Raw genomic sequence first — 26,707 nt, 5'->3', positions numbered from 1 at the left:
AAAATATTATAAAAATATCATTTTCAAATTACTTTTTACTAACATGTATTCTTTTTCACTTACACAACTCTGTTCTGATCATCGAAATAATATAGAAAGAGCATTTGTTCATAGAATGAACGGACATATACCTTTCTTCCTTAAGCTTTGTGTTTAAACACCCATTTTAAAATATAAAGAAAACACACCAATATCAATTCCATCTTCTGGTAAGTAAGCATATTTTTCTAACTGAAAATTGGAAATAAGTTTAAAAGGAAATGTTTACTTAGGGATACAGTAATAAAGTTTAATTACTTTCATTGTTCATTTAAAAATATTCTCTATGACATTGTATATCTCATCACTGATTTCACCCTTAAAATATCATATCTTATCTTAAAATATATCCAGTCAAGTATTCATATTGAGGCACTGAAAGATCTCAAACAGAGCTCTATTTGGCTTATCAAGGACATAAAAATGAGTAGTCACCTTCTGAAAGTTCCTCTGGAGATTTGGATAAGTGAAGAAACAGACATGAAAAGGTTAAGCCTTTGAGAAGATCAAGTTGGCAAAATAAAGACAAATAACAATGACGACAAATGACACAAGTGAGGCATTCATGTCACCCTTAGAGAAAGTTATAACCTGGGCAAGACCCGCCAAGGCAAATGAACAACACACAACTGGAAACTCAGAAACTCGTTGGACCTGCCTCTGCTGCCCAGCAGACAGTAACTTTTCCTGCAAGTTGCTTATCTAGACTCTCCTTGAAGGCTTTCTATCCATGCAGACTCCTCTCTACTTGGTTGGCAAAGAATGGGGCTTGAAAGAGAAATTTTCAAGGCAACCGATTTGAGCCTCTTCTTCCCTTCTCTCCCAGAGGCCATCTAGCTGCAACCCTGTGAAGGCGAGGAAGTGGTGGAAGGGCCACTGGGGAAGCTCTGCAACAAGTGTTCTCATTCCTTACCTGTCCGGGTCCAGTCACACATTTCCATCTCCAGCTGGTCCCTTGAAGACAGGTGCAACTGAACACAGAGTGTATTGTTTTCTTTGTTTTCTAGATATCTCGAAACATCCATCACCCCTGTTTTTGTTTGTTTGGTTTTTGTTGGGGGGTGTATGTTTTTATCTGTTTTTTAAAATGGCATTCCTAATTAGACTATACCATCCAGAAAGATCCAAAGAGGTCACATGATACTTCATTCAGAGAAGAGTTGGGACCAAAACTGAAGAAACTTAACTGCCCATTAAATGCTCTAAGTAACAGAATTAAGCATCATGAATGACTGTCGTTATTTATTTAGAAAAAATGCCAGCTGGGTGCCAGTTGTTCCTTAACTGAGCTCCCAAGTGAGCTGGATTCAGAATAATGTACTTGAGAGTTCTCACTCTTTCAACAAAGAGGAGTCCAGAAGGAGTGCTTTGCAGTAACTAAGGGCAGCTGCACACTTTCCTCTGCAGTGCTGTTATTAGAGAACTAGCTGCTGATTGCCCCTATTACTTCTTCATTAAAATGCTGGCTAACACTCATGCACTTACATTCTAAGCACTTTACTTATATAAATTATTTTTCCCACTTTAGACGTGGGCACCTGAAGGGCAGAGAGGTTACGTGACAGATGACCCCTGGCTAGTTGGACCAGGATTCATGCTTGGAGAATCCAGCTCCAGTCCATGGCATTGACCACTGCAACATTGTCTCTCCTTTCACAGACATCACAATACCTCTAAGCCTCAACCACAACTTTGGCATGTAGAGTGTCTCCCAACAAAATGATGCGTTGAACAGAGCACAGAAGGATGACTATAATCCAGGGGAATTAAAAATTAAACCAATCCCAAACATTGAACCAAGTGTAGATCATTAAATTACCCCAACAGGAAATTCCTTGGCAGTCCAGTGGTTAGGACTTGACGCGTTCATTGCCGTGGCTCGGGTTCAGTCCCTGGTCCGGGGACTAAGAAACTTAGATCCCACAAGCTGGGCAGCAGTGTAGGGGTGGGGGGGAAGGTTACCCCTAACAAGCCAACTATCTAATTGAAAATAGGAAATTTAGAAGCAACATAAATGGTACATAAATAATTTAGGTGAGTAGTTCCCAACTCCATGTGTCTCAATACATTTTTTTTTAAGATTTTTTTTATGTGGACCATTTTTAAACTCTTTATTGAATTTGTTACAATATTGCTTCTGTTTCATGTTTTTGATTATTTGGCGGTGAGGCATGTGGGATCTTAGCTCCCCAACCAGGAATTGAACCCACACCCCCTGCACTAGAAGGCGAAGTCTTAACCACTGGACCGCTAGGGATGTCCCAATGCTATCTTCCATTATAACTAATATTTATAACAATCTCTCTAAGCTTAAAAAATGAAATTCATAGATATATTCTAACACATCATTTTAAAACAGCAACGTAATGCTCTAACTGTAATGTAAAGGAAAATTAAAAGGAAGTAATTTATGTTTTAAAAGTACGTGTTTCAAAAAGTATATATTTCAAAATATAAATCTTTGGGCATGGCTTCTCTAGAAGACATAAACTGTTAGATGCTTATACCTACTTATACTGAAGAAGCATGGATTTAAAGGAAGTGAGAAGATCAGAAAATAGTCCTTATATGAAGTATAGAAAAATAGAAGAGCAAAGTAACGAGTGGAGACTAGAACAAAGAGTGTTCTGATGACAGACCAGATTTATTGGTATATATGGGAAAGAGGGAAATTGCCTTAACTGAGGTAGGTGTAATATGCCAAAGCGCTGATGAAATGGAGAAAATGAGGAAACATCATACACTTGGAAGCAAGTTAGTAATGTTAACATGCTCCAAAAGGCTGCCAGTTTTTCAAAATACTCCATGGGACTTACTTTGTTACTAATAACGTCAACATTGCGTTGAGGAACAGACACTTGATTATACCATGTGTCATCAATAATGGCAATAACATATTAAAGAAAAAGAAAATAATTGGTTTGGTATAGATACCTCACTTTCCAGTTGATTTAATATCAGTATGGATTAGAATGTGTGGAATAAATTATTCGGTAATTTCAAGGCAATGTCTTTATTCTGTTTAAATGTCTCTCTCCATAATGACTGTCTTCTAAACCAATGAGCTTTTCATGTTACATCTTGTGAAAACTTACATCACTGTTGTGTACTAAAGAACTACTTACTCAGATTCCTAATGAGTTTTGTCTAGCAGGACATTCAGGACATCATGCAGGATGGTCTCACACACAGCAGGTCATCTAGCATCCCTGACTCCCACCAGCTAAAGGCCAGTAGTGTCCCCAATCAATGTGACAACCCAAAAATGCCCCCATAGGGTTCCAAAATGTCCCTAATGAGAAGCACTGCGTATGGTGAAGTTTACAATATCTCATGACTATACTGTTGATGTCTTTAAGCAATTATTGTGTCATTAAAAGTGTTTAAGTTATACCAACATTTGGAATATACATTTAAAAATCAGTATAAAATATTCATGTTTTATTTACCAGATTCAAATGTTTCTTCATCTATGGTTTTCCACGGAGGCAAAAAACCAAAAGTATAGTTACATTACTATCCATACTGAGTCTATAGTTCAACAGTCTAATTCCCTGACCCTACGATTCTGCACACACACCACTTTTAAAATGTTTTTCCTAAATCAAGGCCAACTCAGTGGTGTGTCTGTGGCATATAAAGCCTTAAATGAGTATATATAAGCAGTGGGGCTGTGAGGACAAGAAGGGGTTCAGCAGGAGCTTAAAATAAATAAATAAAATCATAAAATAGAAAAGAATAAATAAAATTAAATTAAAAAGAAGCTCAGAGGGAAGGAAAAGGTGGAATGTCATGGTAAACACCAATAGATGGTTGGATTCTATACAGCTTTGCTGCTAGAGGTTTGCTTGAAGCTTTGGGGGGTCCCTAAGCAAGGGGAGTGTGGCTAGAAGAAGGAGCATATGAATGGCCTGGTTGGGTTAGGGTTGTTTAGGTGATTGAGAAATACCTGAGATAAACCAAGTCCCTCATCAGTTAAAATGATTCTCGTTAGTGTTTTAGAGAGACATTAAGCATAAAAAAACTAGAATTTATATGGAGAGCAATTAGAAATATATAGCAATGTTACCAACACACACATCCTTACATCAGGCGATGCTGCATCTAAGGTATACACACATTTGTGAAACGATATATTTAGCATTGTTTATAATAGAAAAGATTGGACATAATTCAAATGTCTACCAATAAGTGATTATATAAATGCACAATAACTTATTTAGCCAATAAACCGTTTAAAATATATGAGGAGGCTCTTTATGTACTACGATGGAATCATCTCCAGGATGTGTATTATTAAGTAAAAAAGCCAGGAACGGAACAGTGTATATAGCATACCATCAAAGAGTACATGCACTTGTGTTTTAAAAAGAAGTGAGAATGAGGGTGTGGGAGAGGAGAAAAAAATATACATCGTTGCACAGAATATGTCTGGAGGGATGCCCAAGAAACTGAGAGCATTTACTGCCTCAAGAAAGAAAACTGAGTAGGGGAACAGGAAGAGAGGGAATTTTGCTGAATATACTTTTGTAGTTTTTGAATTTTAAATATGTGAATGTGTTACCTAATAAAAAAATTTTAATTAAAATTACAGAAGGGAAATGAATAGTACTGCAAGTTAAAAACAAAAAACCCAGGATGTGTAGTTGGTAAAATAAATATAATGTCAGCGTTATTCTGTAGTTGTTCTGGGAAATACATGTAAATCTTTGAAATACCCAGTATTTAAACATTTCATATCATTATTTAATGTCTAAAAACTAGATTAACCCATAAAGCCAAGACAAAGTCACCTATCAGACTAAAGACTCTTCAACTAGTCTTCCAACAAAATCCTAGTGATTCTTGAACCAATCTTAGTTCTGCCACTAAATTTGAAAAATCTTCTCCCAATTTCCAAAAAAAAAATCTAAGAACAGAAATGTGAAGTATTTCTCAGAAATTTGGAACACATGACTATTGATCTATACTAGAATCTACCAGAAAATGGTATCAAACAATAACAAAATAGATATTTTGCTTTTTAAAAATCTGATATCTCGGGCTTCCCTGGTGGCGCAGTGGTTGAGAGTCCGCCTGCCAATGCAGGGAACACGGGTTCGTGCCCCGGTCCGGGAGGATCCCACATGACGCGGAGCGGCTGGGCCCGTGAGCCATGGCCGCTGAGCCTGCGCGTCCGGAGCCTGTGCTTCGCAACGGGAGAGGCCACAGCAGTGAGAGGCCCGCGTACCGCAAAATAATAATAATAATAATGATAAAATAAATAAATAAAAATTTAAAAATAAAAATCTGATATCTCAATATTTTATAGTATTTCACAATGTAACACCTGAGTGTTACTGTGTGTTCCTGTGATCATTTCCAGAATACTGCTTTCTAGAACACTTTCTAAAAGGTTGGTCTGAAGCATGGAGACATTCCTGCAGCTGTGCTTCCCTTCCATGTGTCAGAACCACAGAAAAAGGCTGCGGTGGGGGATTTATTTTACACATTTCTTCCAGAAAATAGGCCTGTGGCCCCTTTGACTGACTGCTTCAGGAAATCTATAGCTGAGCTGCTTCATATTTCTCCTGGTGGTAAATGTATCAAGAGGAAATGCTACCTGCTTCCACACATTTCTCGTCGATCTTCATGTCATCTTCTATAAAAGAGCATAGAAAGGGAAAACTTGAAGTTAAAATGTTAGTATCACAAATGAAATTCCCTATGTATAGGCTTATGGCCTTTCCAATTTCAGGGATGAAATGTGGATGGTGGCAAAGGGGACTGCTCTTCTCTCTTCTTTTCCCCTCTCCACAAGTAGACAGCGTCTTGCTTTCTTGCTTGTGTGTGTGTGTTTGGCATCATAATGAGTCATCTTGGTGTCTGAGCATGGAGAAGGGGAGAGGTAATAACTGGAGGCCCCATTTGCCCCTGATGTAGTGCCCTTCAGACAGAGAGCAGCTTTAATCCAGACCACAGCTGTTTGCAACTTCTGACAATGTTCTTACCTTATCAATCTTTTCATCCATACAATGGGAACAATAACAATTCCATTACAGGGTTATTTTTAGACATTGTGTACAAAGCAGTTGAAACAAAACAGAGGATCAGTTTCACAACTTTCATTGAATTCTTACCATGTGCTGTGTTAGATTCTGGGGCTGCCTGTAAATGTTGGTTCTCTTTTCTTCTTTTCCTCTCAGTGTTAAGAACAATTACACAGTGTGTGTTCTTTTGACTGACATCTTTTTATAAATTAGGGTATTAGTGATTAGCACACTATGAGGCACACAGGAAGAGCTTAATAAATAGCTGAATTGAAATTGAAGTGAATTAAGAAAACTATAGGAAATTTCTAGGAGGCTTTGGAGATGAGTTTTTTTCCCCACAAATACTATTTCTTACCTTCTTCCATAGAAATCGCTGGGTACAGAAAAATGATTGAAGCAGGGGAAAAAAGAGAGAGCGAGCACAATAGTTTATGCTATAGTTTATCAGATTAATTTACCTACAGTAAGAAAAGCAAAGTGCCAGAATTATTCTCTAAAAATTCAATGGAGATTTAGTAACAAAATGATAAGTGAATATCCTATAGAAACCAATAAATTTATGAGCCTTGTTGGAAATGGGATCTATTTGCTTCTGGCAAATCCAATTCCCTTGTATCCCAATAAGCTCTGTAAGAGTTGCATTCTATTCATTTCTGAATTAATGCGCTTATTATTTATTCATTATATTTTAGGAACTCAAATCTTGAATGGAAAGAAGGAAAGAAAGAGAGAGAAAGGGAGGAAGAAAGGAAGGAGGAGAGAAAGGAAGGAGAGAGAGAGAGGAGGGAGGGAAAGAAAGAGGGATGACAATTACAAGTGCATCTTCAGTAAATAACTTTTTAATAACATCTGTAAACTAACATACGCCTGGAATTTTTCAATAACTCTTGAGTAATAAAGTTGCCTATACATCCTGAGTAGTAACCCTTTCCTGAGATTTTTTTTCCCATGGTAACATTCAGGCAGAACAGAAAGATACAAAATAATATTTATTTGAAATATCATCTACAACAGTTAAAAAGAAATGACCTGATAGTTTAGAAAATGATGTGCTCCATGAGAAACATCCCTGGGGCTTTCCTGGTGGCACAGTGGTTAAGAATCCGCCTGCCAATGCAGGGGACATGGGTTCGATCCCTGGTTCAGGAAGATCCCACATGCCGCGGAGCAACTAAGCCTGTGCACCACAACTACTGAGCCTGAGCTCTAGAGCCCGTGAGCCACAACTACTGAGCCCGTGTGGCACGACTACTGAAGCTCGTGAGCCCTAGAGCCTGTGCTCTGCAACAAGAGAAGCCACCGCAATGAGAAGCCCCCGCGCTGCAATGAAGAGTAGCCCCTGCTCGTCACAACTAGAGAAAGTCTGCATATAGCAACAAAGACCAACGCATCCAAAAATAAATAAATTAAATAAATAAATTTTAAAAAAAGAAACATCCCTGTGAGAGGTGACCCTTTAACTCAGTGGCTCCATACTTGGGGTTCTTGGACTCAGAGATTTGTAAGGATAATAATATGTGGCTGCAAACTCTTTTCAGGATGGACTTTGCAAAATTCTAATAGAAATGGCACATAAGCTATGCAAGCAAGTTAGATGTCAACCCATGGCCCTACTATTTATCAGATATTGGTTAGAAGCTTAGCACTTTCACATGCCTTTGATAAATAGAATAGGAAAATGGGTTAAAGAAGTACTTCAATCTGGTTTGATAAACAAACTTTTCAAAGCACAGGGGAAATAACTAAAATATCACTATGAAGATTATATCATGACAAATGTTTCTGATAAAATGTCAAGTTAAAGAAAAAAGATAAAAAGTAGTATTGCAGGGCTTCCCTGGTGGCACAGTGGTTGAGAATCTGCCTGCCAATGCAGGGGACACGGGTTCGAGCCCCGGTCTGGGAAGATCCCACATGCCACGGAACAACTGGGCCCGTGAGCCACAACTACTGAGCCTGCGCGTCTGGAGCCTGTGCTCCACAACAAAAGAGGCCGCGATAATGAGAGGCCCGCGCACCGCGATGAAGAGTGGCCCCCACTTGCCGCAACTAGAGAAAGCCCTTGCCCAGAAACGAAGACCCAACACAGCCAAAAATTAATTAATTAATTAATTTTAAAAAAGTAGTATTGCAACTGTTACTGTAACCATGTAAAATATGGTTCTATAACTGGAAGACAGTATGAAAATATGGTCAGTGTAAAGGAATTTTAAGAGTGTTTTCTTTCAAAAATATCTCTATAGTTGTCATCATATCTTTTCAAGGGAAAAAATAATAATTTTTGGCTTAGAGAATTGAGAAGTAAAGTGGATGAGGACTCTCCATGGGCAAATCTATGTTTACTTTAGTGCCCTCCCAGCCTCCTGTCCGTGCCCCTCTCCCTCTCCCTCCTCCGGGCACCTCTTCCCCTTCTGTAACTCCTGCCAGAGAGCATTTCAGACGGTCCTTGATCAGCAGGTTCTAGCTGGGCTCTATGAGCTACTGACACCCTTCATTAAGGCTGTAAGTCGTTCACAAGCATTCGCCACCATGAATCCCTTTGCTGACCATTCCTCCGCCACCATCTAAAATACTGTGAAGTGAACAAACTACACTCATTAAATAATAATTCAGTCCCATGTTTACTCATCAAAGGCACACAAACTGTGCCGCTCTGCAGCCTTGCTTGCCAGTAGGTGTATAATGTATGGACTAGGTGTAGACACTTCAGGGGACTTCAAGCCAGGGAGTGATCACAAGGACATTTGCATTTTCACAAACTGAAAACTCTTCTAAATCCAGAATGTCTATGGTAGGATTTCAGATGGCTGCCAGGAGGCTATCTGGGGTATGGGGACATTTAAGGATCCTCTGTTGGGCGGGAAGCCAGCCCTGGGAGAGAGGGAGCTGTCTTTCTCGGGATGCACAGGCTGGGTTTGAGGTGTCAGCACACTCACATATGGTGGATTTGAGGTTGTTGTGAGGCTGATATGGCTGAGACCACCAGAACTCCCGTTGCTTCCTATGTAAAAAGAAATACACTGTGAGAAGGAAAAATAAAAATTAATCCAGGTTCACCCAGGTGAAATAGATCCAGGACAGAATGTTTCCTAGAATTCTGTTGCTTCCAACCAAGTGAACATGGAGATTTCACCTCCAAACACACTGTCAAATACATTCTCCAAATGTATGGCCCTTTCTTATCATTCTTTCCTACCTCACGGCATCTTTTCAGAGTCACACTGACTTAGGGTGAAAATCTGGCCTGAGACCACGAGTGCACATGCCACAGAGCTTCACTGCATGAGCCATGGCTCCTGCATCTCTGGCATGTTAGCCCGCTCCAGCTGGTCTCAGAATTTTCACCGCATGTTCTGGTCTCCCTCCCAGGCTGTGATGCTCTCTACAGTCCCTTTAGAGCCACATGAACTTCAGTTCCTTCCGTTGTCCTTTGTTTGTGCGCTAATCTAGTAAACCTGCCATTTCTGTGTGCTCCTTGCAAGACCCCCACTGGAATCTCCTTGCCACTCTCTGCTCTGAGACCATGAGGACTAATCTCATTAGGGCTTTATCCCTGTGTGTGTCCTCAGGTCGTCCCTTATCCTCTGCACTTTAATCCCTGTAAGGCTCCATCCACCACCTGCCACTCCCTGAAGCCCTTTCACACACCCTCTGGAACTGGCAGTAAATCTCCAGCGAATCTCTCAAACCTCCTCCTGCACTTTGAGTGAGCCCTTCACCTTCTCGTTCTAACTAAACCCAGGTCCCCCTGAGCTCACTGCTCCCCTGCCCCTTTTGAGAGGTGGCTCCTTCCTCTCCCACTCCCAGTGGCGTGTGGGTGAACCAGCCCGGGGAGATGAGTCCTTTGACATTGGACTTGCCAAAAAACCTGCAAAAAAAAGCTTTGCAGGTTTTTCTAGTGTCAATATTCCCATTGGGGCTGGTTTCAAGCTGCCACCCCGACGTCACTGACCGCGGGTGTGAGAAGGGTGCACACAGGCTCTGTGAGCTGGCTCCAGCACACCACTGCATGAGGCCCTCACTCCATGGGGCCTGGAGGTGGGGTCTGTGTCCTGCTTCTCCTGGCCATCTCCAGACTATATCCTAGATGCCCTCACTTTGAAAGCCATTTCCCCGACTCTTCTGGAAGCCATTCTCAGATTATTCCTGCTAACTCTCATGCTTTTAACACTGCTCTGTCATAATGCATGACGATTTTATTAGGCACAAAGATGTCCCTTCCAACACCCTGGCCTCTTGGTTCTTTGATCTCCTCTCTTCCAATGACCTTCCAATGACCCCAGCCACTGCATCCCACTGTCATACCCTAGGCCTTTCAGTACCCAAAACTACAATCTCTATATAATTTCTATTTCCAGCATCCCTTTCTTCTACCAGCACCTCCTATCTTCCCAACCCCAATAATCTATCAACCCCATAGGGACCTATAATCCATGGATCTGACTTCCTTTCCACTGACCCTACCCTGTCACCTCCCACCTTAACAAGCTTAAATGTCATGGTCTTTCATTAAAATCACTCCCTTGTCCCTCTCTTGATTTACTGTTAAATCTGACTCCCTGTCTAATCTGGCCCTGCCCCCCAGGAAGCTGGCCAGAATCACTATAAATTTATGACCTTTAACCTTAAGTGGGCCCTTAATGCTGATGATACTGTATTTATCTAACCAATTTGCTCTCCAGTTCTCATAGAAACTTTTCAAGCTTTCTCCTCTTTCCTTCCCAATATCTCCTACCCACCCTTACTCTCAGCTTATGACATTGCTTATTCCACTGAGAAAATAAGAGCAGATGGAAGAGACCTTCCATAAACTCCCACCATATCCCTCACCCTCAGCTGTGCCCACACACTCTGGATTCCCTACTGCTACTATTACTGTGGGTGAACTGTTCATGATCCTGTATAAGGCCAACCCCTCTATTTATAGGCTCCATCACATCTCCTCCTGCTTCCCCAAGGACAACAAGAGCAGCAATGTTCCCTTCTTTCTCCTGTATCATAAAGTTTTCCCTCTCATTGGATTTTTCCCATTACCATTATCTACCCTATCTAAAAAAGTTCTCTCATACCACTCCACTTTCCCCTCTAGCTATTTGTCCATTGTCCTGCTCTGCTTTATACAAAATGTCTCAAAGAATTTTCCATGCTCATTGTTGTCAATGTCTTCAAATCCCCTTTTACTAAGATTTTGGCCCCACCTCATCCACTGAAATTGCTTTTATCAAGATCACCAATGACTTCTGTTGCTAAATCCAGTGGTCAATTCTCAGTCCCCTCAGCGGTGGTAGACATAGTTGATCAGGACACTCTACCATCTTGATTTTGGTCTGCCTCATCGGCCATTCCTTCTCAGTCTCCTTTGCTAGTTCCTTTTCTTCTTCGTTACCTCTTAACATTGGCTGAGTCTTGGACCTCTCATTCTATTTTCTTTCTATCCTTAATCCCTTCCTTGGATCTGAATAGCACCAAGGTGATGGTGGAAAGTTGAGATTCAGTAACTGAGCTTTCAACTCAGCCTTGAAAGATTATAGAGGGAGTCAGAACTACCTTTAAAAGTTTAATTTAGCTTCCCAAGTACTCTTCTCTCTTTTTAATTGATACGATTATTCTGGTCCCTTTGGTGTTTAAGATGTTTAGAGCATATTGACAAGTTGACATTTGGATTTAGAGACCAGTGTGTGTTCATCTATCTGCTTGTCTCTCTTTCTCTCATCTTAACTGCAATAACAGAAGCCTGAGAAAACGTTTTGTTTCCTGATGGCTCGGTCTTGAGTTCAGGAGTGATGACTTTTCTTACCTCTTCAGAAGGTGCGTGGAAGGGATTAGGCCAGCACAGGTACCAAGGTCTGAGATTTTCCGGGCTTGCCACCAGAGGGCATCATTCTGGTCCACAATCTGGAGGATGTCCCCCTTCTGGAAAGGCAAGCCAGCATCCATGCAGGGGATGGCAGGGTCCTCCTGGGGCCAGTACTCAGTCATGGCACGAACATATACCTGACAGTAGGTGCATAATGACACCTCAGAAGAATCCTTACCTCCGGGTTGTTAAGACTTAAAACCATCTCTCCCACTCTTCCACCTACTGGTGCTATCTTTCCTCTCCAACCTCACCAAAAAGAACTTCCTTCTTGAACTGAGTCTAAGAGCCATGAAAAAAAAAAAAAGTGAGTTTGGGAATAGAATCTTTCAGCTCTGAGAAGTTTTTGCTCAAATGCTCACCATTCTTGATGTTACTTCTTAACTTCTTGGTACCCCATCTCCTGTTATTGTATTCATTTACTGATTTGCCTCTCATGTCATCAGTATCGAAAAATATGCAATACAGTATTGAACAAATCTTCAATACATTATAGAGGATAGTAATAAGATACAAAGTACATCATAGTTGTTATTGTTATTGGAGGATTTCCTGTGTGTGGGTATGAAGGCTCAGTAAATTCTTACCATCTTTTGGCTATTAACAGGAGGGTCAGAAACTGGAACCACCTTGAATATGATTGTGCCACGAGACATGGCCTAGAAAATGTCAGAGGAAAGAATGACAAATCGCAGAGTTCACTGGGTTACTGGGGTTTGGCAGACAGAAGGTACAATTCAATGTGTGCAGGTCAAATGGTGACATCTCCCACAGGGGCTTTTACAAGGGCTCAACAGCTAAATATCACCACCCAGAAATGGACATTAGGAAGAAATTGAGCTTCACTTCTGTCCTGCTGTGGGACTTCCAGGATCACTGGTGTGTTAAAACCCACACTGAGGCCTGGCTTCTCGCAGGGACCCTCCATCTCGCTCCTGCCAGGACACCACACTCAGCAAGGTCTTATTCCCACAGGCACTAAGGAAGGAGAGGAGCTCTTGGTCTGACTTTCCCTCCTCTTATCTCAGTCAGTAATTATTTCCTGAAAAATGATTTCTGCATCAGGCAGCCTAGTCTTATGTGGAAGAAGATAAAGGGCCCCCAAGTCTTCTGGGGGGAACTGACGTCTCCAAACTAATGGTGGAGGAAACAGAGAGCCTCTTAGTTTGATGGGAGAGGTAAGAATCCCCCTGTCACACACACTGTGATGGGCATTGGAGATCCTAGAGATTAACAAGAAAGATCTCGGTCTCACTTGGGAATTTCACAACCCCACTGTCCTGGCAACTCCACAGCTGGAGCTGAAAGGGCTGAGGTGGAAGCATGTGTGTCTGTGACTGACAGTCCTTTAAGCTCCCGGTGCAGTATCTTTTACACCACACAGAATCTTGCCCGGTGGTTTGCAAAATATTTCAGTGCTTGGTATACTCCTTATAATACTCCTTATATAATACTCCTTATAATACTCCTTATATAATACTCCTTATAATACTCCTTTTATAATACTCCTTATATAATACTCCTTATAATACTCCTTATATAATACTCCTTATAATACTTCTAATACTCCTTATAATACTCCTTATATAATACTCCTTATAATACTCCTTATGTAATACTCCTTATAATACTTCTAATACTCCTTACAATACTCCTTATATAATACTCCTTATAATACTCCTTATAATACCACTCCTCCTCTCAGTCCCTAAGGCACATCTATGAAAATCTAGAGTTCCCCCAAGAACCCAGTTTGAGAACCACTAGTCTATGTAATATATAATAATTGACCTCAGGCCCCACCCTGGGGGTGTACATGGGGAGAGGTGTGCGGGGAAAGCTGCTATGGCTACTGACAGCTGGACAGTGATTCGGGCAATGGTTTGAAGGATGGGAATGGGAACCGAAAAGAGTTACCAAAAGCTCATATAATCAGGTCACACTGCCATTTCAACCACAAGGACAGTGGCAGGGCCAGCAGGGATGTCCCCCTCCCCATATGCTACCCTCTGGTGACTTCTTTTCTACCCCAAAGCTGCCTCAAGGAAACTGCATAAACATGTAAGGGGACCAAGGGGTGGTTTTTGCTCAGATTCAGACACTCCTCCACAGTCTCACTCTGCCCACCCCGGGCTCAGTTTCCAATGGAGAAACCCAGGTGTTGAGGGACCTGGGCTGGGCAGTCTGGCAGTCTTCCTGAGGCTGAAAGAGCAGCTTGTGAAGGGAGGTATCTAGAAGGGGCCAGATCCCCTGAGGAGGCGGATGGGGGAAGGCGGACGAGCTGCATAGAAGCAGACAAGTTCTGGGGCCTAGAGAGAGGAAGCTGCCTAGCGGGACCCGAATCCCCCTCCAATCACAGTGCACACGCCATGGGCTGACGTAACGTGGCACTGAGTCACGGAGAAGGCGAGGAGGAGACTGTTACCAGAATATGGATCACTTGCTCAGGGTCCAGTCCTTCAACTGAAACTCCATTCACTTCCACCAGTTTGTCTCCAGCATATAACAACCCTAGGCAAACAGGAACACAAAACAAAGAGGGGTACAAAAATCTCTCACAAATGGCGGTGGCCATCCCAAAGCTCCTTAACAAACGCGCTAACCCAAGCAGGCTCTGACATCTTAAATTTCATGGTGAAGTAATAATAATAAAGCAAACTGGCTATTCCAATTTACACCACCACCAAAGTGCATGAGAATTGCATTTTTCTACCTTTCCACCAACACTGGGTATTAAGTGGTGGTGATATTTTTATTTTCACTAATCTGATGTTGTAAGATGGAACTGGAACTCTGGTAAGAAGATAACACGAAAAATAAAGCTGTCGGGGTCATGAGAAAATGTCAGATGAAAAGGAAATGGGGGGTATTCTTCAAAAGAGAAAATGTGGAGAAACTTGAGGGTTAAGATTGAGGCTTGAGAAATATGATGTAAGACAGTGCAGATAAGAAGCAGGATGACATCACGGAACAGAAACCAAGGATGATGAAAATTTTAAGCAAGGTGTTGTCAACAACATCAAATGTGCTGCAGAAGTAAAAATAAAACTGAGGCTGACAGAAGGGCCAGTGGACTTAGCAACTAGGATGTCCCTGGGTAATTTCTCTAAGAACGTTGGGGTATGAGCCCTGCACCAGGTTTCCAGGGTCATATACAGTGAGGACACACATAGCAGGTACAGAACAGCTCGTTTCAGAAGCACAGTGATGAAAAGAAGGAAATTTGGTTCTCTGGTAGAAAAGACAAGCAACAGGTGTTTGAAGACGGGGAAGAGAGATGCCTTTTTGAACACAGAAGGACCAAGTGAAGCGTGAAAGTTGGGAATATACAGTGAGGCAGACCTGGACTTGAATCCTGACTCACCCTGTGAAACCCTGAGCAAGTTAGGTGGTTAATCTCTTTGAGCCTCAGTTTCCTCATCTATATGATAGCCTGATAATACTTACCTTGTTAGGTTTACATGAGAATGTAAAGTAAGGGAACATTAATTTAGTGCCTAGAATGGAGGGACTCAGTGAGGAAGGGCAATGGGACTTCTCTGGAATATTCCTTTCTTCCTTCTTAGTAACCAAGCAATAGAACTTATTAAAGCTCAACCTCAGTTAGGAAAGAGGGGCTTCCCCGGGAAGATTAAACAATCATTCCCTGTTTTCCTGGTCACGCTTGCACCCTGCTGCTCCAGCTTACCACTCCTCTCCGCCAGCCCACCATGGATGACTCTGGCCACCAGGATGTCCCCTGTCATCTCATGGCGCTTGATGGTAGCTCCCTGGGGAGAGAGTACAGTAGAACCCCTTTTTACCTAACATGACCACTTTCCTGGGGGCTTCCCTCAGTGTCGCTCTGGTCTTTCGGACAAGGGTATTCATACCAACCAGGGCCATACATACTGTGCCATGAAAAAGGAAAGGCCATTCAACCTTGGTCTAGGAAAGTCTACATCCAACCACATAGACATCAAAGAATATTGAGATCCTTCCAAAGGTAAAGAAAACTCCCACAATTACAACCTAATCAAAGGGATTATGCTTAGAAAATCAAATTAATGCCTTACTTAGCTTCCCCTTTATAGAGGAAAAAAACGTAGGCAAATATATTAGAACAGAGTAAAATATATGTACATGTCACAGAGCCAAATAATAAAATAAAAGAATTTCTTATGTCTCACAGCTTTTAGAAAACAAAAACACTAAGCAGAAACCTTCCCTGGTGAAAACATTACAGCCTGTAATGTGTTTGAAATCACAGGCAAAATTCATTAAGATACAGTTTCGCCATTATTATCATGGATTCCCTCACATTGTCTGATTGCCTCACACTACATCTGTGACTACAGACAAGAATATTGCCCAAGTAATTACTAGACATAACTTAGCTCATAATTAACCCTGGTGTAATCCTAAATGAAAAGGTAAAATGATTTCCTTACCAGGGGCTGCTGGTTTTTCACCATGCAAACAATCCTCATTGCTTCCTCGCTCTCAGGGATGTTGTCTGGCAGTGGAGGGAGAAGAGGTTCAAAGTCTTTCTGAGCCACGGTGTCATGGGCGCTGAGCAAGGCCTGGGAACAGTGAAGGAAAAGGGGAACAAACGTCACACATAGGACACACCCACCTAGAAGATGCTGACTCAATACTATGTGAGATACAACAACAACCAACACGTACGTGCCAGGCATAGTTCTAAGTGTTTCGTGTGGATTAACTCAATCTTCACAATAATCCTGAGGCAGGTATATATTTTTTTAAATTTTTTAAATTTATTTTAATACAATTTGTAAAGGTTACTTTCCATTTACTGTTATTACAAAATAGTGGCTACTCCCCATGTTGTACAATACACCCTTGTAGCCTATCTTTCACCCAATAGTTTATACCTACCACTCCTCCACTCCCATATTGCCTGCCCCACTCCACTGGTAACTACTAATTTGTTCTCTATATCTGTGAGTTTGCTCCTTTTTTGTTATATTCACTAGATTGTTGTATTTTTTAGACTCCACATGTGACATCATACAGTATTTGTCTTTCTCTGTTTGACTTATTTCACTAAGCATAATGCCCTCCAAATCCATCCATGTTGCTGTAAATGGCAAAATTTCATTCTTTTTTATGGCTGAGTAGTATTCCATTGTATATATATACCACATCTTCTCTGTCCATTCATCTGTTCATGGACACTTAGGTCACTTTCATACCTTGGCAATTGTAAATAATGCTGCTATGAACATTGGGGTGCATGTATCTTTTCAGATTCGTGTTTTTGGTGTTTTTTGACATATACCCAGGAATGGAATTACTGAGTCATATGGTAGTTCTATTTTTAGTTTTTTGAGAAAACTCCACACTGTCTTCCACAGTGGCTGTATCAACTTATTGATACAAGTGTTCCCTTTTCTCCACATCCTTGTGAGGCAAGTATATTTATCTCCCCCGTTTTACAGATAAGGAAACAAGGCAGAGAGAGGGTAAGGAACACATAATATATTCTTTCATTTCTGATAAAATGTATTCTGTCACATTCTCATTTCCTGGAAACCCATGTAATCCATGGTGCTCCTATAAACTTGAACTACAAAACAACTATTGTAATAGTTTCCCCAATTAAGGTAGAATGAGGAGAGTAATCAAAACATCTTGCTGGTTTAATTATCAGTGACACTTAAGGGCCCATGCAAAACAGAATGAGAAAAAGTAGTCCTCCACTTTTAGAGTATGATCAAAGAGTTCCTTCTCATGGCCCAGTATGTTCAATTTTCATTTCACGAGACGGGGAAGTAGTCATTCTACAGCCCTGCCAGAGACTGGTGGACAGAACTTTGTTGGAACTCAGAGAAAATTCTCTAGGTTTATCTTGTGAAATAAAACATTTTTTAACATCTTTATTGGAGTATAATTGCTTTACAATGGTGTGTTAGTTTCTGATTTATCACAAAGTAAATCAGTTATACATATGTCCCCATATCTCTTCCCTCTTGCATCTCCCTCCCTCCCACCCTCCCTATCCCACCCCTCTAGGTGGTCACAAAGCACCGAGCTGATCTCCCTGTGTTATGCGGCTGCTTCCCACTAGCTATCTATTTTACGTTTGGTAGTGTATATATGTCCGTGCCACTCTCTCACTTTGTCACAGCTCACCCTTCCCCCTCCCCATGTCCTCAAGTCTATTCTCTAGTAGGTCTGTGTCTTTATTCCCATCTTAGCCCTAGGTTCTTTTTTTTTTTTTAAACGACTTTATTGGAGTATAATTGCTTTACAATGGTGTGTTAATTTCTGCTTTATAACAAAGTGAATCAGCTATACATATACATCTATCCCCATATCCCCTCCCTCTTGCGGCTCCCTCCCACCCTCCCTATCCCACCCCTCCAGGTGGTCACAAAGCACTGAGCTGACCTCCCTGTGCTATGCAGCTGCTTCCCACTAGCTATCTATTTTACGTTTGGTAGTGTATATATGTCCATGCCACTCTCTCACTTCGTCCCAGCTTACCCTTCCCCCTCCCCGTGTCCTCAAGTCCATTCTCTATATCTGCGTCTTTATTCCTGTCCTGCCCCTAGGTTCTTCAGATCCTTTTTTTTTTTTTTTAGATTCCATATATATGTGTTAGCATAAGGTATTTGTTTTTCTCTTTCTGACTTACTTCACTCTGTATGACAGACTCTAGGTCCATCCACACCACTACAAATAACTTAATTTTGTTTCTTTTTATGGCTGAGTAATATTCCATTGTATATATGTGCCATATCTTCTTTATCCATTCATCTGTCGATGGACACTTAGGTTGCTTCCATGTCCTGGCTATTGTAAATAGAGCTGCAATGAACATTGTGGTACATGACTCTTTTTGAATTATGGTTTTCGCAGGGTATATGCCCAGTAGTGGGATTGCTGGGTCATATGGTAGTTCTATTTTTAGTTTTTTAAGGAACCTCCATATTGTTCTCCATAGTGGCTATATCAATTTACATTCCCACCAACAGTGCAAGAGGGTTCCGTTTTCTCCACACCCTCTCCAGCATTCATTGTTTGTAGATTTTTTGATGATGGCCATTCTGACTGGTGAAAAACACTATTCTTGAACGTAACCGGAGACGTTAAATACAATGGAGAAATGATGAGTCTCCTCAATTAAACCTAATTAATCCTCCAAAATAATATTTTAAATGTGGGCAAAAGTTCATCAAGCTATAGTAAGGGAGCTAAATTTTAATACTATTAAAATTAATAAAAAAAACAGGCTTTGGCCACTATAATTCTAGGTAGTTTTTTTTTTTAACATCTGTATTGGAGTATAATTGCTTTACAATGGTGTGTTAGTTTCTGCTTTATAACAAAGTGAATCAGTCATACATATACATATGTTCCCATATCTCTTCCCTTTTGCGTCTCCATCCCTCCCACCCTCCCTATCCCACCCCTCTAGGTGGTCACAAAGCACCGAGCTGATCTCCCTGTGCTATGCGGCTGCTTCCCACTAGCTATCTATTTTATGTTTGGTAGTGTATATATGTCCATGCCACTTTCTCACTTTGTCACAGCTTACCCTTCCCCCTCCCCATATCCTCAAGTCCATTCTCTAGTAGGTCTGTGTCTTTATTCCCGTCTTACCCCTAGGTTCTTCATGACCTTTTTTTTTTTTTTTTGATTCCATATATATGTGTTAGCATACGGTATTTGTCTTTCTCTTTCTGACTTACTTCACTCTGTATGACAGACTCTAGGTCCATCCACCTCACTACAAATAACTCAATTTCGTTTCTTTTTATGGCTGAGTATATTCCATTGTATATATGTGCCACATCTTCTTTATCCATTCATCCGATGATGGACACTTCAAATAAAACTTTTTGACTGATAAATTCCATTGCTCCAAGTGCAGACATCCTCTTAAATTCTAATTTGTTGATAAATTGATCTCAAAATCTATAAGTACTATGAGATAGGTTTCTATTCTGCAATCAAATGTTCTTCATATACCCCCCATAGAGCTAATCATTATTATACTGTATTTTCCAGGCACCTTCACACACTCTATTTGAAACTTAAAATAACTTAATATGTATGCTACTTTGATTGCCAACCCCCCAGAATTTTCGAGGAACAATGGCTTTCCCGGGGGGAAAAAGACGCCGTGGGAAGTTCTGGATGCCTCCTTATAAATAGGGCAGGCTTTTCTCCATGACCAGTGAGATTAAGCCAGTCACGTCCAAGTTCCACATTTTTAGGTACAGTCTGTTGGTCACCCACATACGGTAATAGAACATCTATTCAGAGAGCACATTTTCCAGCACATTTATTTCTCCTTCCCAACTTTGTCTATGTGCCAGATGGTTATATCTTGCCCATTTTAGCAAGCACTTGCCTTTAAGTGTGGAGCCTGGAGGATTTGTCTCAGCTCTTGGATCTCAGGGGACTTGGGGGTTTCATGTAATATCTCCACTACCTGGTTGGTGGAAAAACATACATTGTGAATTTTTTAACAATCTTTATCACCTATTTAACATCACCTAGGTAGGATAACAGGTATACTGACACGATATTGACCTAAGAAAACCCTTCTTTTTCCTCTTTAAAGTCAAGGCTTAGAGTCTTTCCTTATCATTAAACTTCATTACAGCAGGTGGAATCCAAGATTTGGGGTAGATCTAAACCACAGTGCCCCAGTCCTGGCACATCGCAGGCTTGGAGGAAGAACAAACATAATTTTGTAATGTCATATGTGCCAAGGCAATATCCCTCTAGTGGCTCTGAGATAGCTGTTTGCTAATGTGAATGCTTTATAGGCAGGTTAAGGTATCTGAGTTCTCCAGCTACAGGCTCAATTACCTGGAGAACCCAGGCAGCTTAATCCCATGGGCTGTTCCATTCTTCAGTTGCAAAATGAAATAGTAATTTGTATTTTAGGGCTTATTATTTGATTAGCAATTTTAATGTTTGTTGCAACAAAAAAGTGCTAGACAGAATAAATTCTGATCTCTTTGCTTTGGTTTAGGCATAGACCTGCTTTCTGACATGACACAAGCCCTAACAAGACTTTAACCAGCTCCATGAATCTTCAGCAGTCAAGGACCATCACATATTGTCAAATGAAAACAAGCAGTTTAGCAAGCTTCACCTCCACTCACTGGGGTTACAACTGAATAAAATATCACATGTGTGTGTCCCTGTGGACAGCTGAGAACCATTCAAGTTGTTGATTACTGGAGCTGAGGTTAGAAGTTTTTTTAAAAATTTCTTTTAATATGGACAATAAATAAAAACAAAACAGATTATATTTATGCATCCATTCAGCAAATATGCATTGAACATCTACTGTGTGCTAGGCACTGTTTTGAGTGATGCAAATAGAGCACTGAATAGGCAGACAAAAATCCCCAGTCTCATGGAGTTTACATTCTAGTGAGGAGCCACAGACAATAAATAAAATATATAAGTAAAAGAGTTTTATTTGATGATGAAAAGAGTTAAGAAGAGAAATGAAATAGGGAAGGTGGATAGGGAATGCTATGAGAGGACTGCAATTTTAGATGGGGTGACCAGGGAAAGCCTCCATGAGGTGACATTTGAGTGGAGACTGGAGGGAGATGAGAAAGCAAATCGTGTGGCTATACGGGCAAGGGCGTTACTGACATAAGGAATGGCAAGTGCAAAGGGCCTGCGGTAGGAGCATGTCTGGTTCGAACAACCACAAGGGGTTCAACTGGCTGGAGCAGAGTGAATAAGGGAGAGAGTGGTGAGTATGACATCAAAGAGGTAACAGGGGCCCCCTTATGTTTGACTATGCAAGAATTCGGATGTTTACTCGGAGATAAGTTGTTGGAGGAAGAGTTTGAGCAGGGAAGTGACATGATTTGACTCATCTTTAATCAGAATCTCTTTGGCTGCCATGACGGGAATAGACCCCAGGGGAGCAAGAGTATAAGTGGGCGACCAGGTAGGAGGCTACATCGCAATTATCCATGTGAGAGACAATGATGCTCTATATTAGGTGGCACAGCAGAGGTGGGGAGATTCTTGATATGTTTTGAAACTAGAGCTGACAGGACTAGGTGTGGGTGTGAGAGAAAGGAAAAGTCAAAGATGACCCCAGAGGTTTCAGCCGGGGTACTGCAAGAACAAAGACGTCCTTAGTGAGATGGAAAAGGCTGGGGTGAGAGCGGCTTTGGGGATGGGACAGCCAAGAGCTCCGTTGGGGACAAAGTTTGAGGTCCATTAGACATCTCAGTAGGATGGGACGGGGCAGAGGACATCAGAGCCTGCCGTCCAGGAGCCCAGAATAGGGACGTAAATTAGGTATCATTAGTAGAGCAACATTACCCTCTTTCCAGGGGATAATTAGGTCCACGGTTTAGGGAAAAAGAGGGAAATGCACACAAGCTAAAAATGTGTCTTGTTGGTTTTAATTTGGGGAGACAGCAGGCCTTCTATTAAAGCTCAATTAGCAACAGTTATCAGATGCATAATCACCAACTGAACTTTTCCATTAGAGCATTTAAACTAGCGCTATGAGTAAAATGGTATCACGGTAAAGCTCTACTATTCTCTGGATGAAAAATCACCTCACCTCGTAGGATAACGCCTGGGCATGGGGTGTGGCAGGAATGAGCTTCTTTCCTTTAAATTCCTGGAGGCAGTCATAAACCTGCCGAGGGGCAACGAGGAGAGAATGACATACTGAGGGAAGGCTCGCCCAGGGGAGACTCAGCCTGAGCAATGGCACAAGTGGCTGGGTAGCATGTGTGTTGGCCTTTAATAAGGTGTCTCTAGTTGTCTAAGCGAAATGAACTCAAGACTGGTGGCTCTAACGCTTCGAAGGCTTAATTACTGGCTGCCACTGGAAACTGTTCTTCCCCAAACAATATCATTGATAAAAAGAAACGTGAATTTTACTCTTGTTAAATTAAGTAAGCCTGGGTTTTCCAGGCTTGAGCCAATAAGGATTTGAAGCCAGAGACCTGTGGGAACTTCCAGGCTGGGTAGCTGCGTAGGGCATGGGTTAGGGGCTCAGGTTCACCAGGGCATCTGAATGAGAGGCCGGGCACACTATACATGCTTATTTGTACTCTGTGCTCACCTTTTGTTTCCTTTCCTCCCTTAATTCTCCAGTAAAAGTTTGTTTATAAAAATTCCAACTTTGTCTCTGTTGACCCTTAGGAATTGTTTTCCATACCAGGATCTAGGGTTGGGCTGAGGATACCAAGGTCTGACTAGCTCTGCAGTGCAGACCTTAATCTTATTTTAGAAATCTAGTTTCTCTTACAGTTGGAGAAATGAGGTCCAGGAGGTCAGCTCAGCCCTGCCTTTCTCCATCCGGATCTGGGATGGCGGGGCTTCCTTGCTCTACCTCAGTGCCCAAGCTCAAGTGTACCTGGAAGTGATTAAGGCTGGTGGACTGATGCAGGGAGCATAGAGGCCTAGCAGCCTACCAGTGGTAGCAAAGGCAATGCCTTTAGTGGCATTCATACCCCTGTATTACCTTCCCAGGAGGGAAAAGTGCCTGGTAGAAATCAAGTAGTTTCCCCCAAAGTTTTTTTTTCTTTTGTTTTGTTTGCGGTACGCGGGCCTCTCACCGCTGTGGTCTCTCCCGCTGCAGAGCACAGGCTCCGGACGCGCAGGCTCAGTGGCCATGGCTCACGGGCCCAGCCGCTCCGTGGCACCTGGGATCCTCCCGGACCGGGGAACGAACCCGTGTCCCCTGCATCGGCAGGCGGACTCCCAACCACTGCGCCACCAGGGAAGCCCATCCCCCAAAGTTTTATTCAGATATAATTGAGATAGAACATTGTGTAAATTTTACGGGTATGCCATGTTTATTTGATACACGTATATGTTGCAAAACGATAACCATGATAAGGTTAGTTAACACCGCCATCACTTCACATAATTACCACTTTGTGTGTCATGATAACGTGTAACATCTATTCTCTCAGCAAATTTCAAGTATGTAATACAATATTGTTAAATATAGTCACCACGCTGTACATTTGCTCCCCAGAACTTATTCATCTTGTAACTGGAAATTTGTACCCTTTGACCAACATCTCCCTATTTCCCCTCCCCCTAGTCCCTGGCAACCACTATTCTCTCTGCTTCTATGAGCTCCACCTTTTTAGATTCCACACACAAGCGAGATCGCACAGTATTTGTCTTTCTCTGACTTATTTCACTTAGCATGATGTCCTGAGATCCATCCATGCTGTTGCAAAAGGGAGGATTTCCTTCCTTTTTATGGCTGAATAATATTCCACTGGACATCCCACTTCTGAGTATATAGTGATAGTGAAATGAAATCACTACCTAAAAAGATATCTGCACCCCATGTTCATTGAAGCTTTATTCACAATAGCCAAGGCGTGGAAAAAAACGCTGTGTCCAACAATGGATGAATGGAGTAAGAAATCAGGTGTTTTAAAACCAGTGCTGTGAGGAGTACCTCTTTGCTCATGCTAAGTATGCTGACACTTCTTTCTTATCTTAAAGAATATAATATTAACATGCATCATAAGGCTGACCATATTTCACTTAAGTGAAGGAAACACATCCTCCAAAAAATAACTTCAAAAGGATCTTTCTTAATAATAACATTTGTTCAGAAGAACAAAATAGTCAGATGCTATTGTATAGTGCATGAAATTTTAGCCAAATTTAAAAAAAGAAGAGATCTTCAGAGTAAGAACAACTTAAGATACCTAAACAGAGCTGTAGACATTTCATGTCCTAATTTATGAAAACAAAGAGGAATGATTTTTAAAGCATTTTTATTTGTCCTGAGTTGGCCTCAAGGACCAAGGGTTGTAGACAGCTGCTAAGGGTGCTGTCTATGGCCGTTTGTGGTGGCTGCTGTGTGACCCCAGGGGTCTCTGGAAGAAAGGGAGTCGGGGGCAGAAAAGAGGGGAGCTGCCAGATTCTTTTCCAGCCAAGTATATTCCTTCCTAAGCTAAGAGGTTGTGTAGCTCTTCTCTGAACTTTCTCCCAGCTGAAATTTCCTGCCAACTGACAAGCAACACTGTTGGACGAGTAAGTTCTGCTCCCAAGGCTAAGGCTTCTGAGAAATGGAGCGCTCACCTTGAGCAGAGCCTGCAGCCACGGGGAGTGAAGGAGGTCGTACAGGAGACACACTCCATTCACGTCTCGGCTGTAGAACAGATTCAGCTCTTGTAGCACAAGCCTCAGGATTTGGGAGATACCTACAAATGGGAGAGGGCAGAGATGGGGTGACGGGTGGAAAGGCAGGTGTACATGTGAAGGACAATTCAGACCTCTGGTAGGTACCAGGAGCTCATGAGGAGAGGAGAGGACACTGGATTTGAGGCCCAAAACTCTGCTCTAGCCCTGTTCTATCACTTACTGTGTGAACTTCAGAAAGCCATCCAACTATCTGGAACCTACTTTCCTTGTGGCAAAATGAGAATATGTTAGCTTCCCCATAGGGTTGTTGCCAACATTAGATGAGATAATAGATCATAGTATAGAAATGAAAGATTTTATGAGAGCAATATTGCTTTCCCCTCCCCAATCTTAATAGCCCCTGGTGTACTCCAAAATTATCTAGTTGTTTTCTGGATCCTCCTTCTCTAATTCAAACATGCAACCGTGTGTATTTACCCTTTATGAAAATTCTTATTGAAAAATTCTCCTAACAGGCCTTTAATACATAGCTCAGGATTCCACTATTAAAGGGACTGAACAGAATTTAGTAAATGCTTGGCTGCTTTTACAAGTATTTTCATAGAAATCCTATTTGTTGCAGTGATATGTCGAATGTGAACAAGTTGTGAAGTTTTAAGGCAAAGTAAAACATCGTGGGGTAGGAAAAAAAGAGATTCTGAATCTACTGTGTCAATTTCTGTCCTTCCTGCCTTGAAAATTGCTTAGGCTTATCACTAATAGATGCAATAGGACACTTCAAACTGTATGAGAAATTCCTTGTAGGAATCACAAAAAGTCTATCAGAATTTCTGCACCTACATTGGATCACATATTTAGAGGGATATTAAAAGAACTTTCTGGTCTAGAAAAGGAACCTGGCACCACATACCATTCTCCGGATTGGTTCCCGTAGAAAGCTTCTCGTCCTTCTTGTCTTTGCTGTCTGGTGGGTCTGCTCCTTTGTCTGACTGTATCATGCTCCCTTCCCAAGCTTTCAGAAGGAATTCAGAGCTAGGGAGCAGATCAACAAACAGCACACAGCTCACTCAATCACACTGGCCCCGCAGCTTTTAGTACATATATAGGCACATATTTTCAACAGCATTTATTGAGCAAGTCAGGCACTGTGCTACGTACACACCAGGATCCACATCGGATAAAACAGTCTTGCCTTGTGGCACTTCCTCTCTACATTATCCATCACCAGCTGTGTGAACGAGAAAACTACTATTTCATGAAACGTTCCTTCTACTCCCCTTTCTTAAAACAAGTGACAAATAATGTCAGTTTGTTTATTTTCCACCTCTTTGCCTAGTTGATTTCACCATCATTCAGAGATCAGAAGAGTCTTCCCTGGCCTGACTCCATTCAGGTGCCCTCTTCCCTCTCATTGCCCATATAGTTCTTCATGGCACTGATCACAGTTGCAAAAGTTATGGGTTACTGCTGAGGATACTCTGAGGGTTTACTTTATATATTGCTTTAAGTAGGTTTAGTTTCAAGAAACAGAAACCCCAAATAATAGTGGCTTAACAGAGTAGAAGTTTATATCTTGCTTATGTAAAAGTCCAGAGGCAGAGCAGCCCTGCTCCATGAAATTCTCAGAGAATAGGCTCCTTCTTGCTCA

General features: G+C 41.6%; 1 protein-coding gene across 1 annotated transcript in view; it reads right to left on the bottom strand.

The window, feature by feature from the left end:
• Positions 1-26,409, bottom strand: part of MPP4 (MAGUK p55 scaffold protein 4) — a 38,300-nt gene extending 11,891 nt beyond the window's left edge. Inside the window, exons 1-14 of the mRNA XM_067739865.1 lie at positions 25,970-26,409; positions 24,997-25,118; positions 22,496-22,573; positions 20,294-20,374; positions 16,359-16,490; positions 15,617-15,698; positions 14,354-14,439; positions 12,516-12,587; positions 11,869-12,065; positions 9,008-9,072; positions 6,427-6,444; positions 5,642-5,680; positions 3,489-3,509; positions 475-489 (exon numbers count right to left, since the gene is read on the bottom strand). Of these exons, the coding sequence (XP_067595966.1) occupies positions 475-489; positions 3,489-3,509; positions 5,642-5,680; positions 6,427-6,444; positions 9,008-9,072; positions 11,869-12,065; positions 12,516-12,587; positions 14,354-14,439; positions 15,617-15,698; positions 16,359-16,490; positions 20,294-20,374; positions 22,496-22,573; positions 24,997-25,118; positions 25,970-26,057 (1,096 nt within the window). The 5' untranslated portion in view covers positions 26,058-26,409. The remainder of the gene's footprint in view (positions 1-474; positions 490-3,488; positions 3,510-5,641; positions 5,681-6,426; positions 6,445-9,007; positions 9,073-11,868; positions 12,066-12,515; positions 12,588-14,353; positions 14,440-15,616; positions 15,699-16,358; positions 16,491-20,293; positions 20,375-22,495; positions 22,574-24,996; positions 25,119-25,969) is intronic.
• Positions 26,410-26,707: the final 298 nt, after the last annotated feature.

The sequence above is a fragment of the Pseudorca crassidens genome, chromosome 6 (assembly GCF_039906515.1).
Source record: "Pseudorca crassidens isolate mPseCra1 chromosome 6, mPseCra1.hap1, whole genome shotgun sequence".
NCBI classification, from domain to species: domain Eukaryota; kingdom Metazoa; phylum Chordata; class Mammalia; order Artiodactyla; family Delphinidae; genus Pseudorca; species Pseudorca crassidens.
The sequence above is the reverse complement of the archived record's forward strand: the minus strand, read 5'-3'. Positions and strand labels throughout refer to the sequence as shown.